The 14,187-nt window shown below is 38.7% G+C and overlaps 1 protein-coding gene across 1 annotated transcript; it reads right to left on the bottom strand.

Annotated features, from left to right (window-relative positions):
* Window positions 1-330: 330 nt before the first annotated feature.
* SKIP1 (SKP1 interacting partner 1) lies at window positions 331-10,936 on the bottom strand. The gene is made up of 3 exons (XM_077382038.1): window positions 8,430-10,936; window positions 6,401-7,162; window positions 331-1,115 (listed from the first exon to the last, which is right to left on the bottom strand). Exons 2-3 carry the CDS (start codon window positions 6,751-6,753, stop codon window positions 539-541), a joined length of 930 nt encoding a protein of 309 aa, XP_077238153.1. The 5' UTR covers window positions 6,754-7,162; window positions 8,430-10,936; the 3' UTR covers window positions 331-538.
* Window positions 10,937-14,187: the final 3,251 nt, after the last annotated feature.

Here is a 14,187-nt window from a genome sequence, read left to right as displayed (position 1 = left end):
AACAACCATTCTTTAATTACCTTTAGACCTTTAACCCCAAACAATAACCGAACTTCCCCTTTACACCTTAAAACAAATTATCCCTTTAGATTGCCCCAAAGATTCTCTACACAACCACATCTCATTCAAGAAAGATTTCTATTAGTTTCTAATCCTTTAGTCCCTTTTCTTCCACAACCCTTTCCCTCCCCTTTCCTTCTCTTCCCAGCTTCCGCTATCGCTATCCCCCAACCTCCCCCCCTTCAAATAGAAATGCCGAGGGAGAGTTTGAAAGAGGCTGATAATGTATGAAGATTCAACCATGGATTGCAAAATCGAAGGGTCACAAGGTTAAGAAACAATTTGGTTTGATAACTTACCACAATAAACCAATAGAACAGTACAATGCAAGACAGATAAGAGCATCTTACACATTAGAATCTCAAATAGCAGTACACAAATTACTTCATACAGTATAAAACACTAAATTTTCATACCTGTTTCCGCAGCCATGGAGATCGTTTGGTTGAGACGCATCCCAATTGTTTCTCTCAGCCGATCAAATATGGAAAAAAGCATTTGTCTGGAAGCGTTCATCATACAACCTCCAGTGGCCGTACCTCTCCATATGAAAGAGAGACCTGGGAATGTAGAAATTGGGTCTCACGAGCGTCTTCAAATTCTTCATCTTAGCGGCCGCATTTTCCATGGACCTGCTTGTCAAGTTTGCACAGCCAAAGAGATCCAAATACTCCAAACTTCCACATCCATCAGCAACCGAGGCAAGGCCATTGGCCGACATCTTGGAAAATCGAAGTTCAAGGTGCTCCAGTTTAGGCATAGAAGTCGCAATAACAGAGGCTTCCCTGTCTCCATCTTGAGGGCAAGCATTTAGATAGACATTTGGAACAATTCCAATGTGTTGAGAAGGGTCTAGCCAATTCAATAGGTTTCTCTTTAGAACTTTCAGGTTAGGGCACCTAAGCCCAATCACCTCCAGTGATTTGTAAGAAATCTCATGGCAGTAGCTGATATCCAGTTCCCCGAGCATGGAGCACGCAAATGCAACCTTAGTGATGGACATGTCGGTCACATTTGGGCAGCTCTTTATTGAAAAAACTTGGAGGTTTGGGCACCTGCAAACCTAAATCATATTAATTCTAGGGTCATAATATACAAACTCAGCATGGGGAAATGTATGAACGATGTGAGGATCAGAATATAAGAGACCCTTCAAACTGATGCAAGATTTTCTCAAGGCATAACTTTACTTTAGAATGGTTTCTCAAGGCACAACTTCTAATCAAACTATCCATTTTAAGCAATCTGTAGTTTGTTTCAAAGATCTTTTAAATATCTGCAAGTATTTTTATGAACTATGGAAGATTTTATAGTTTCGGGCATCAAAATATGAATCAAAAACTTCAGTGATGGGAATAGTAACAGTAACGCATTTTTTTTTTAAATGAGTTAGTTGTTAGAGGTCCTTATGCATTAAGATAGGGTTATTGGGATTAAATTTGGGTAAGGCTGGGATTAAATTTGGGTAAGGCTATGAGCCAATTTTGCATTGAAGTTCAACATTTGATTTTCACATGATAAATATGCTCCTCCAAGACCACATTCATTGTTCACCCAAACAAAGAAACTATGTGATTTTCACATGATAAAAATGCTCTCTCTCTCTCTCTCTCTCTCTCTCTCTCTCTCTCTCTCTCTCTCTCTCTCTCTCTCTCTCTCTCTCTCTCTCTCTCTCTCTCTCTCTCTCTCTCATGAAAAGTTAGCCTTTCACCAATGGAAAATGATACGGAGACCGAGAGTACCACCGAGCAAGGGACCTGCAATGAGAATGTGCCATGTGTGCACAAAAAGATCTGTTTTTGTTGATTTCCCTAAATATAAGGGCTGGCACACATCACTTGTGATATTGTGGCGAGAGGCCATTTGTTCAGTCCCCTTTTCGGTGTTACTCTCGGTTTCTCTAGCATTACTCTTCACCAATACATCCCTGTTGATTATAAACTTGCGTGGACACCAAAACTTGTACCCTTTCACCTCGTGTACATATCAAAACAAGATATATGGCAGTGCTCTAGGACCTAATTTACCACCCATAACATGAACATTAGAAGGCAATAAAAAAACAAGAATGTTAGAATAATCAGCAGTGTTACCAGACCATACTTCTTCAAGATCTATGCATCTGATCCTTGTAAAAGGGGATCTTTTAACCAGGATACATGTTGTGGCCAAAACTTGCACCCAAAAATCATTTGACAAGCTATCATTTTGAGAGTATACAACACACCTTAGCAAGGTGCAATTCGATTTATTCATGCAATATTGTTATGTTGTAGATTGTGGGTATTGGTAGATTGTCTAACAATACCCTCATCTTCACAAAAATTGCTTATCATGAAATTCAAGACCAATGTATATCCTGAATCGCTTCAGCTTTTTGGAAGTCCGCCTGTTGAGTGTAGCTTTCAACTGCTTGAATGTGACGACTGACGAAGACCTCGCTCTTGGTCATCAGGATATATATCCAGAACTTACTCAAGAAGCCGTCTACAGACGACACAAAATACTAAGATCCCATTTTGAGGCAGCTCTGGAAGGACCTCATAGACCTGAATAGATGTCATCCGTGTATCCATCATGCTATGCTCACCCGTACTAAACTTCACCCTGCACTGCATCCCAAACATACAATGCTCACAGAAATCGAGCTTATAAGTCTTGTATAGAACAGAATAAACCATGTTAGCTCAACTCAGTCAAACCTTACTCTCACGTGGAACGCACACATGCCACAATCATGTCAAGTCGGAATCAGGATCATCAAACGATGACACAGCTGCTCCACCTATAATTGGGTTCTGTGACAACACGTAGAGATTCTTGACTTTCTTCCCCCTCATAAGAATCAGGGAACCCTTCACAACCTTCATGACTCTACCATTAGTTGTGTACCTGTACCCGTTGGAGTCTACGGTACCCAAAGAGATGGCATTCATCATCAAATTAGGAACATGCCCTTTTTCTTTTTCTTTTTTTGAAAAGATAACGATTATATTAAAATAAAAGAAAGGATAGATCAGGGGACAAGATGTCCCCATACATGGATCCTATAAAGGTCCCCAGCAAAAGAAATACAATCAATCTGGCATTACAACATTCACCAATTCTGCACGCCCAAATACCGTATCACTGCGTTCCACACCATTTTTTGCCAATTTATCCGCCATCACATTTGTCGATCTCCTCCGATGAGTAAGCCTCGGCCGGATGCAACTCACCAAATCTCTGATTTCGTCAATTTGGTTGGCCAGTCGCCATGGCCCACCGCATTGATTCTCAGCTCATGCGATTGTATTGCTCGAGTCTCCCTCCACAATCAGAGGTCCCATGTTATGAGCTTCATACCATCTGAGCCCATTAAGTAGTGCTGTTACCTCTGCCTCATTCGCGTCACAGATGCCTGCGGAACCCGAATAAGCCATGATGATGTTGACGTGGTGGTCTCGAATTAATTAGGAACATGCTAAACATCTATTAACATCCTCAACACCCCGTCATGCATCTTGTTTTTTATCATCCCCAAACCAACAATCCTACAAGGCATGTTATTCACTATCAAGACTATACCACAAGTAATTGTCTTGTAGGTGACTACTCAGTCCTTATTGGGACACAGGTTATTGCAGCAACCTAAATCAAGAATCCACTCATTCTAAGAGTTATCACAATTCGTGATCACATAAAAGACCACTTCAGCATCATTTAAACTGTCTTCTCTTGTAAGGGATGCATCAGAGAATTTACTGCTCTTTTTGTTTACGACAATTCTTCTGTATGTGCCCCTTCTTATGACAGTACAAGCACTCCATGTTCTTCATATTAATCTAGAGTTTGATTATGATCTATCCTTGATTAAAGATCCCTTTTCCTTCTCCCTAATTTGGGCAAAGAGACTTCCTCGTAGGCATTGTTTAATGTCCTTCATACCAATCTAATCATTGCCATAGGAGCAGAGTAGTAACAAGATGCTCATATGGCGCAGGTCAATGGACCCAGACGGTCCGATGGGCAGTCCAAATCCGAACCTTAATAAAAGGGATCTGGGCACATGAGAAGGATCCATGGACATATTATGGATCCTCTTTGTAAGGTCTGAAAAATTTTGGATCGTGATCAAGACATGGCAAAAAAATCCGATGGATAGTCATGATCCAAAATCCTTTCACTAAAATACCCTCAAAATATTTCTTATATTAATACTTAAAGGAGGGGTATTTCCATAAAAATGAACTAAATATTACTTAGCTTACAACTTTCCACTTCCCCCCTTTTTCAGGCATTTTTTCACTTCCTACCCTCAATCGATTTTCCTTCCTGTAAACTTGCCACTCACCTTCAACTAGTTACTCAAAAGTTTTATCATCGCGCACCCTCAGACATTGGAGTTCTTTTCAACAATAAATCCTATTCTTCATCAAAATCATGGGTTATTATTAGATATAGTGACTAATTCTTTTCTGAATTGAGGAAGTTTTGGAGTTCATTTCAAATGAAGAACGCTGAGATTTTTTGTTGTTTTGTAAGTATGACCTACTAGGACACTATGATGGACGGTCCGATTTGAAATGGATCGTGACCGGGACACAAGAAGTAGGATCCGAAGAACACTCCGAATCCGATCCGACCGATAAGGGATTTGAATGGATCATGACTCAAACATAGGTGGGATCCGATCCGAAGTGGATCCGTTGACACCCCTACGTAGGAAAAAGGACAGAGAAGTAACAGGATGCTCATATGGCGAAGGGAAAAAGGACAACAGTAATAGGGTTTCACCCTCATCCGCTAACGTCAATACTGGGTAATTGACAAACAATTGTATTAATCTTGTTCAGATGATAAAAAATTGGCATACCTTCTTTCATCAGTACAGCATTCAATCGTTGCATGAGATATAACTAAATTGTGAGTGATTTCATCATATAGAGGTCTTTGAGCTTCATCAAGAGCTAATCTATAAATTCCTTGTTCATGATGTCATTGAACACATCATCCACAAGACATTAATCTGGTTCAGATTATCTAAGATTGGCATACCTTCTTTGATCATTAAAGCATACAATTGCTGCTTAAGATATAACTAAATTGTATTGATTCAATCATATAGAGGAATTATAGCTTCATCAAGAGCTACTCTATAAACTCCCCGTTTATGATGTTATACATCACATCATCCACAAGACATAAGTGAATAACACTCTAGAGCCTGTAATTCAATTAAAAAAACACACCCATAGCCCTCAAATCATAATCTCTCCACTCATCCACCGACATATCAGCGGGCTTCTTTGACCTACCTCTCAGCATCATGTGTAAACACTATTGGATCAGTGATCTCGAACCTTTACTTGCCATAAATCAAAATTGTACTTCCCATCGAAATTTCCACCTTGAACCTCGCATAAAGAACTTTTACGACCATCACAAATCTTGATCAAAGCATTAATACCAGTTTGTTGTGAAAAACGCCGTTTACAGAAGTACAAGATATGGTCTACTACCAAGACCTTATATGTAATCTTAATACAATAGTTTAACCCAAGCACAAAAACTTAAATAAAACAACATTTCAGTCAAAGTCACTATTGTTAGTTTAACAAATATTTGTAATGGAATTTTCTTAGGGTTCCTTAGTTTACTATTTAATTGAATTAGCTTCAGTTTTATTATTTCAATTGCATGAATAGTCTCCAAGTACTCTTCAAATTACACAAAGATACAGTAAGAAAATCATCAACCCAATAATTGGAGGCGAGAAAATACAACTTGATCCATAACCATTCTTCTAGCTTCCTAACGCTTAGGCCCTGTTCATTTATGATTATGACAACAGATTGTGAGTCCAAAAACTAATTACTGGACTCAAAATCGCATTTAATTTGGAGGCCAGTAATTGGTTTTGGACCCACAATCGGTGGTCATAATCTTAAACTATTGTGGGTCATAATCTTAAACAAAAAAGGACCTTAGTCTAGCATATTCCTCATCAGATCAATCATTTTACTTTTCAAGAGAAATTCTAACCCGATCTCAAACCTTTTAGATGAAATTCAATTCCAAAATACAAGCCATGATAACCATGCAAACGACACATATGATGATCAGAGAGCCCAAACATTAACAAACCCTCGCAATCATCATCAGAAAAGGGGAAAAAAAATTCCAAGAAAAATTTGCCAGAAAAAAAACACAATCAAGATTGAATCCAGAGTCCTAAATTCCAAACCCTAAAGTAGAATCGATAATGTGTAGGAACAAATCCAAACCCCAATCTCATCAAATTTTATAAGACCATAGAGAGAGAGAGAGAGAGAGAGAGAGAGAGAGATAGAGGAATTACCTTTCTGCGACGAATGCAAGAGATCGATCGGAGCAGTGCCTGACGTGGATCTCTTTAAGCCGTCCATCGCTCCAGCAAGCGACGGATCGTAGAATGGAATCGATCTTGTTCTCGAACTCGGAGTTCCACCAGAGATATGAGTCAGGTACGGCCAAAAATTGGGGTTCGAGGTCGAATCGGGAGAAGAGAGAAGGGCATTTGGAGGCTTCGAACCATGATTTACAGACGAACATCGTTCCTTTCCATCTCTCAGAGTAGGTCAGCCTCGAGAACACGTTCACCAAACACACCTGAGTCAGCTCTGCCCACTCCCTTTTCTCTTCATTATCGCTTCCTCCTTCTACCACGTCCATCAAATCGTATCGGGATCGGAATCCCTATATCGGAATCGAATGTCCTTCCTTCCTCTCCTTTTGTAATAGGATGGAGAGATAGAAAGAGTGGGATCTTCGTGAGACACGTGTAGGTTAATCTACACCGTCCAAATTTTGTTCGCTAACCCAAATATCACAGCAATCGGACAATCCTGACCCATTGGGCATCCTATTAAAGGGTTCTTCTGAGTGGAAAAACATATGAGGGATTACAAGTACAAGTGGGCCCAGTTGTACATTGATCCAACTTAATATTAGGACTTAGGAGTAAATTTGGGCCCAATTGTACAATGATACGAGTTAGGCCATAAGAGTGGGATCTGCGTGAGACACGTGTAGGTCAATCTACACCGTCCAAATTTAGTTCGCGCCGTAGATACCACTGAGCCTAAAATCACAGCAATCGGATGAAAAATATGAGGAGATTAAAAGTACAAGTGGGGTCACTTCTGCAATGATGCAAACCATTGTCGGTTGAGGCCATACGTCAAAATCAACTCACATGGGACCATTCTAACCCTCTATTTTGTGACCGTTAAATGGACGGTCAGAATACAAAGAAGCAACGTTTTGCATTCAGAGTCGTATAAATTGGAGGGCTAGAATTGTCCCATGGGAGTAGAATCGTGAGTTCGTCCCATTATTAAAAAAAAAAAAAAAAAAATCTCAAACTAGTTCAGCTCAAGTTAAGTTTCATTACAACCTTATATTTATGATGATATCCCTCAAAATAAACCATAGCCACATGAGAAAGTTATATGGTGGAGGGCCGTGCATGCACATGCAGCCCAAAAATAGTGGGGCCCACATTATATGGGTGATCCAAATCATTCATTTGTTGTGCCCTGGGTGTGCCCGGAAAATCTTCTCCGTCAGATTATCCTAACCCTCCAATCCATAGCGTTTCTATACTGTGTCGTCCATTTTACACCTCCACAAATCGGAGGGTTAGGTTAGGATCACCCGATGGAGAAGATTTTCCGGGCACACCCCATCTATGGCAGGGCACAACAAATGAATGATTTGGATCCAACAAATAATGGGGCCCCACTGTATTTTTGGGCTGGCACGCACAATTATCCACCATACAAATTCTCGCCATATCAGATCTTATGGAAAGGGGGAAAAAAAACTGCCATAAATGTTCACGTTCGATTTGTCTGCAAGATCATGTCAGTCGCCTAATGTTTTTCTACAAGATCAACGACCTTGATTTCACATATGCATCTCCATGTGGGACCCAAAAATTGTTTATTACCATTGATCCGGATAGTGAAATTTCTGTCTAATTTTTCTCAAAAAAAAAAAAAAACTCCCTAATACTGCAGAGATAAATAAAGAGCAGTGATAAATCGACTCCCCCAAATGGATAAATCGACTCCCCATGTGTCTATCACTCTCCTCTTTCTCTCTCTAACCTAGAGGAGAGAGAAAGACAAATGGGGAGTCGATTTATCAATTTGGGGAGTCGATTTATCACTCCCCTAAATAAAAGCTCTATTTTTCATATTTTTCCTTAAAATTTTCATTGAAACTGAAAACTTTTCCCAGCTGAAATTTAAAATCACAGCTATAGAATGGGCATTTTTTTCTCTACATAGTCAATCGCAGAGGCCTGCTTAAAGTATACTTCAATCAGTCTACATGAGAGTCACCTCAGTAAATTGTTGCCTGCAAAATCCTTCCATATGCAACAGCAAAACGTGAACGAACATTCCCCAAAATGCAGAAAGGTTAATGAGCGCCCACCATTTCAACTCTAATGGAGAATCTATAGCATCATAAAATGGTGAAAGTCACATTGAAAATGGAGTATAAAAACTTGGATGTCATTCAAAATAGGAAGCACATGGAGGAAATATTCGGCACAATCAAGATATTTCATTTAGTTGCAAGGACAGAAAACATTATAGGAAGTACAGAGATTGAATAACCCAGTCTAGGAGATAGGATATTTTTTAAATGGTGCTAATTGGGATTTTTACACAAACTGATCTAGAGGTAACTTGAAGTGCAATAATCTTAAGCAGGAATCTTAATGCTTATGTGCAACTCGGCAATATCTTGTGATCCTAGACTCAACAAAGTAATGGCCAATGATCAATACGAGGAAGAAACTAATCATATCACATCTCCATTTTGGTTCAGATTGGCTCAACGTGTTTGATGCAGCTTGACTGAAAGACTCGGTGAAGCTTGTTTAACTCAATCTGGCTGTTAAATTTGTCGCGGGAAGTCTTCATTTTCGTCAAGAAACAAAATACGAAAAAAAACCCTATTGTCCGAGGAGTTGATGAAATGCGGAGAGATCAACTTCCTGAAATGTTTAATGAGCGAAAAAACAAGAAAACATTCTATCCAGAGGTGATGACGTCAATGGAACGACCTAGTTCTTGCCATGAATTCTATACAGAAGAAAGGAACTGAAAGAGAAAAGGCAATTACGCCGATGAATTCACTTCACTGGTCCGCTTCTTCTCGTCTCTTAGCTACAATTTTGAAGAAATCCCGGATTCTAAAATCCGCGTATCCAAACGGCCCCTTAGAGTAAGAGACCCTAAAGTTACCATATTTTACTACTTGAAAATGGAATGCCCCTTCTTTATGAGGAGCAAATATCTAACAAGAAGGCGAGGATGACGCTTATCTGGAGCCCTCTACTACTCAAACAGGGTTAAGGGTATCTCTGAGTTTTGAGAGCTGATTTGTGTTCACAAAGTTTCCATATTTACAGAGATGAATTGGGAATAAGCCAGCCTGGATCCATGATGAGAAAAGCGATTATTGTGGCTCAATCATGCCTATTTTATGCTACCAAAACCTGTTCAGCAAGACCAGAACCCAATAACAAATCTTACTCGAACCTGTCACTTCCCTCAGCTAGCAAATGGTGCCCTCGTCACTCAGCTACCATTCTTTGGAGACAGCACTACAGCAGTTTCAGGTGGAACGCATAAGCAAAGCCAAGGGTTTTCCCTCCCTAATGGTCTATTGACTCTATCCATTAGATCATCCATTAAGTTATAGTGCTCCACTGTTAATCTGTGTATAGTGTACACATGAATGTCTAATGGAAGGACTGTAGCTTAAGTAAACTTGGGTAAACTAGCTGGACATAGAGCATACTAAATAAAGCTCCCCTTTGCGCATTGGTTTCCAGTGATAAACTAGTTAAATCGTCAAAGGCATGGTGTGCCACACCCCAAATGGCACGGCTATGGTCAACAACAAGCAGTTATCATTCCTCTCTGATTGACTCATTGGCACACCATCAAAACCAAGGTCTCCATTACAATCCAGTTAGTGTTCAATTATGTAGAAAACAAACTTCAGGCACACGACTTGTTTGTGGTACATCTAGAAGGAACAAAAGTACAAAACTAATTGGGTTTATCGGGTTTATTGTAGCCTGCCATAAAAGGTTCTCTCTAAACTCTCAAGGTCTGTAATCAGCCAATGGAGGGTTTTTTTTTTTTTTTTTTTCTTTACGGAGTTTCCAAGAAGATAAGAACTGCCAGGGATCACCTGAGTTCGGCTCATAGTTTCTTTGATTCACATGTCCTGGGAGCAGATATTAGAATTTTTTTTAATTGCAGATATTAGATCTTTCGGTTGGTAAAAAGTGTCAACTCCCAAAAAGAGATCCAAATCTGCTAGTGAATGTGGTACTTCTTCAAGACAATATATAATAAAGCATTCTGTGAAATCATGACTAACACATTTTCACTTAGTCAAAGCCAAAAGACTGAAACATTACCTGGCCTTTTTATTAGATACAAAATGTGGAGCTTTTTATTTTTCAGCAACCACAATTAAATTATAGATTTCCCCTGTAGCAACTTGAGACTACACTGGTTTCACAGAAGCTGATGAGGAGAGCACAAGTTATTTTTCAATGGGTTAAGGGTTGGAAGCGGGACTATGAAACGCGTGTTAGTGGCAGCATCCAGTTTCTAAGGTTCAAATATTGAATCAAAGATAGGCGATTTTGATGAATAAAACAAACCTTGTATCGGTTCTAGACTCCGGAATGAAGTACAATATAAGAAAGACAGTGTCTTGAAAATGTGGAAAACAGAAAAATGTCAGGCTAAGTATACTTTTATATCTAATAATTTTATGTATCTTACAATATTTTGGAAAGAGAGATAATTTACTCAGATAATAAGCACTTACTATCAAAAGTATGTGCCCCTTTAGTGGTTTAATAGATGAATATAATACAGTTGTATTTGTATATTTAAACTATTAAAGTACACAAGCTTAAATGTCCTTCGCGTATAGTACAGTTGTATTTGTATATTTAAACTATTAATGTATATAAGCTTCAATGTCATTTGCATATAACATAAAGTTAAAACATAGTTGGATTTCTAAACAGGGGGAGAAGGAAGTTTTCTAGGCGTTGACAAGGCCACAGCTATAGTCGTTTTCCATTACCCAAGGGGAAAGTAATCTGGCTGTATAGTAGCGGCATCTTCGATCTTCCCTCAGAAAAGCATTTGAAACAAAATTGAAAAGTTTCGGATCAGATTGATTTACAAAAGGCAGACAAATCTGGATTTTGGAGTTTTAGAAGGTGAGAACTGAAAGGATTAGCTCATTTTCGCCTTCAAGAGGAGAAATTTGGGTTTTGATCTAGAGTGAATGCCTAGGCCAATTTTGTCATAATGGACTCTGTTCTGACAGCAAAGGGGAATGTCCAGGCACTTAGGCGCATGGGGAAATGGCATTGACTACAATGGGAATTAGAAATCAGTGTTGCCATGCCTACTCTTGCCTCTATGAGATTGAGAGGTAGAAGACCTGGTACTCCTCAAAAAGGTAGAAGACAAAGGTGTAGTCTTCTATCACAGGTTTCAGATGCATCGTCATGATGATTCAGAGATAAACCTCACCATAAGTTCCCATTAAGATCTCAGAGGTCAGCTGTGTGTCAAAAACTGAGGATTTTTTATTATTATTATTATATTTGAAATGAAACCGAGGGGTTTTTAATCTTCCAAAACAGGATCAAACTCGATGCGCGGCCAATGACAAGATGAGATGCAAGAAACACAAATACACATGCAAGAAACACAAGATTTACGTGGTTTGGCAATGTGCCTACGTCCACAAGAGAAGAGAGTTCCAATATTTCGATTAAGTTTGCAAACTCGTTTTCTATTCCGCCAAGGGTGATGAAACACTACCAAGCAGTACAAGACATATGCAGAACACTGTGCTATAACAAATTAAAAAATTGTTGTTAGTGTTTAGTACATACCTTATATTTGGTATCATGGCAACAAAAGAGGAACCATAAGCAGAGAGAGTGGTTATAAAAGAAATTTCACCAAATTTCACCATAATATAAGAAAGAAGGTGCTGTATGATCTCCAAGTGAGGAGCTCTCACCTATTTATAGGCCTTCAATCGATACATATGTGATGTACATTGTACTACGAGGACCCAATCTAACAGCTTGAACTCCCAAGAACTTCCTACACTTCTTATGAACTCTTCTATACCATTCTATAGCTGTGTTAAAATAAGTCCTTAGAACATTGCTTATGTAGTCTTTTATACCATTCTATAATTGTGTTAAAAAGGAGTCATTGGAACATTCTTAGAATCTCTACAACAGTATATACAAGAATACATAAGACGTGTCTAGACTTCCCTAAAATGTTCTAAGAAATTCTTCCACCAAGATTGTCTAGAATCTCTCTCTTTATGCACAAGTTTTGGCTTATAAAAGTGGATTAAGTGAGAGCAAATCTTAGTCCATGATACACTGCTACATAAAAGCTTCTCAAAATACAGTACCAAAATCTCTTTCACTAATGATATAGAAACTGTCTTCAACATCCACCTTAACTATCAACTTCCATTGGCCCTATAATGCAATCATGCTAAATAAGAACATCGTGTTTCCATCACCATTCCGAGCACAATTGCAGATCTTCAGTGACAAAAAGTTTCTTCTCGAGATATCTCTACCACAAATTGTTGTTGAAGAAAGAGATTGCTTGTCAACAGAAACTACTCCCACTTAAGAAACTACCAACAATGCAAAAAGTTTCTTCTCGAGATATCGCTCCCACTAATTGTTGTTGAAGCAAGAGTTGGCTTGTCAACAGAAACTAATCCCACTTGAGAAACTACCAACAACTAAGAGACCACAATTAATCAACAAACTATTTATGAAACTAACCCCACAATGACAGAAAAACTAAAACTGACAAAAAAAAACATACTTAAAGCCATAGAACTTTGTGAAAATGTAAACTAAAACTGCCTGAAGTATACCAACCTATGTTACCCAGAAATGGACGTGTGTATCTATATCAACCTATGTTACCCATAAATGGATGTGGGCATCTCTATCAACCTATGTTACCTAGAAATGGATGTGCGTATCTGATACACCAAGGATTGGGTACATGGATCCTTTACTCTGAAAAATCATCACTCAAAACATTTAGTTTTGAAGGATATGAGTACCACATGTGTCAGTGTCTTAGCTTGGGTCAATAAGATATTCATAGACATCTTACGGTCTTATGCCCTTCCAAAATTACAATGGCCACAAATTATGTCACAAGCACTTTATCAAGATAGCAAGGTAGCTGTAAGGAAACATGTTTTACAAGCACTTTAGCATCCATGTGGTTTCACTATTCTACTAATTTTATTTACCCTTCTTACCTAATCCCACAAATCATATTAATAGAAATAGACACAGTTTGTCTAAAGGGATGCCTCTTTACTCCTTAGACATCTAAAAATCCAAAAGATGTGAATCTACAGTTCTACAGCCTATAGGGCCCCCATCTTGTTACCTCTCAATAAACCATAAAGTCGAGCAATTTATACCCACGTTAAGATATGGATTGAGGATTTCGGTTACATCTTATGATTAGGACTAGAAGTAAGAGAGCTAATCCATGTATAAAGTCATCACGGTTTCAAAAGGAAATGATAGAATACATTCATATGATTCAGGAATTCGTTGAATTTACCGTGTTTTACCCAAATCAAAACAAGTCAAAACGATACAAACCCAAGTCAGAATAAGTCCAACCAATACCAACCAAATGTTCATAATAACTGCAAAGGGAAATAAATAAACAAGAATAAGTACAATAATAATAATAGAGAAAAGTGTTCCTCCGCTGTAGCACAGGGAGCTTCCCTGCGCTTAAGTGGTTTATGAAGCCTCCCATTCGTTAGTTTAGCGGGTCCCCCTTTGCGGGTCCACAAGAAGTGACGAATGGGAGGCTTTATAAACCACTTAAGCGCAAGGAGCTCCCTGCACTACAGCGCAAGAACACTTTTCTCATAATAATAATAATAATAATAATATGACCAGCCAAGTTGGAATGGCATTGAAGTTGATAAGTCACCCTTTGATAGTGATATTTTAAACCT

This window comes from Tasmannia lanceolata, unplaced genomic scaffold, assembly GCF_043159265.1.
Source record: "Tasmannia lanceolata isolate RefF3 unplaced genomic scaffold, GAP_Taslan_0.1 ptg000006l, whole genome shotgun sequence".
Classification (NCBI taxonomy): domain Eukaryota; kingdom Viridiplantae; phylum Streptophyta; class Magnoliopsida; order Canellales; family Winteraceae; genus Tasmannia; species Tasmannia lanceolata.
The sequence above is the reverse complement of the archived record's forward strand: the minus strand, read 5'-3'. Positions and strand labels throughout refer to the sequence as shown.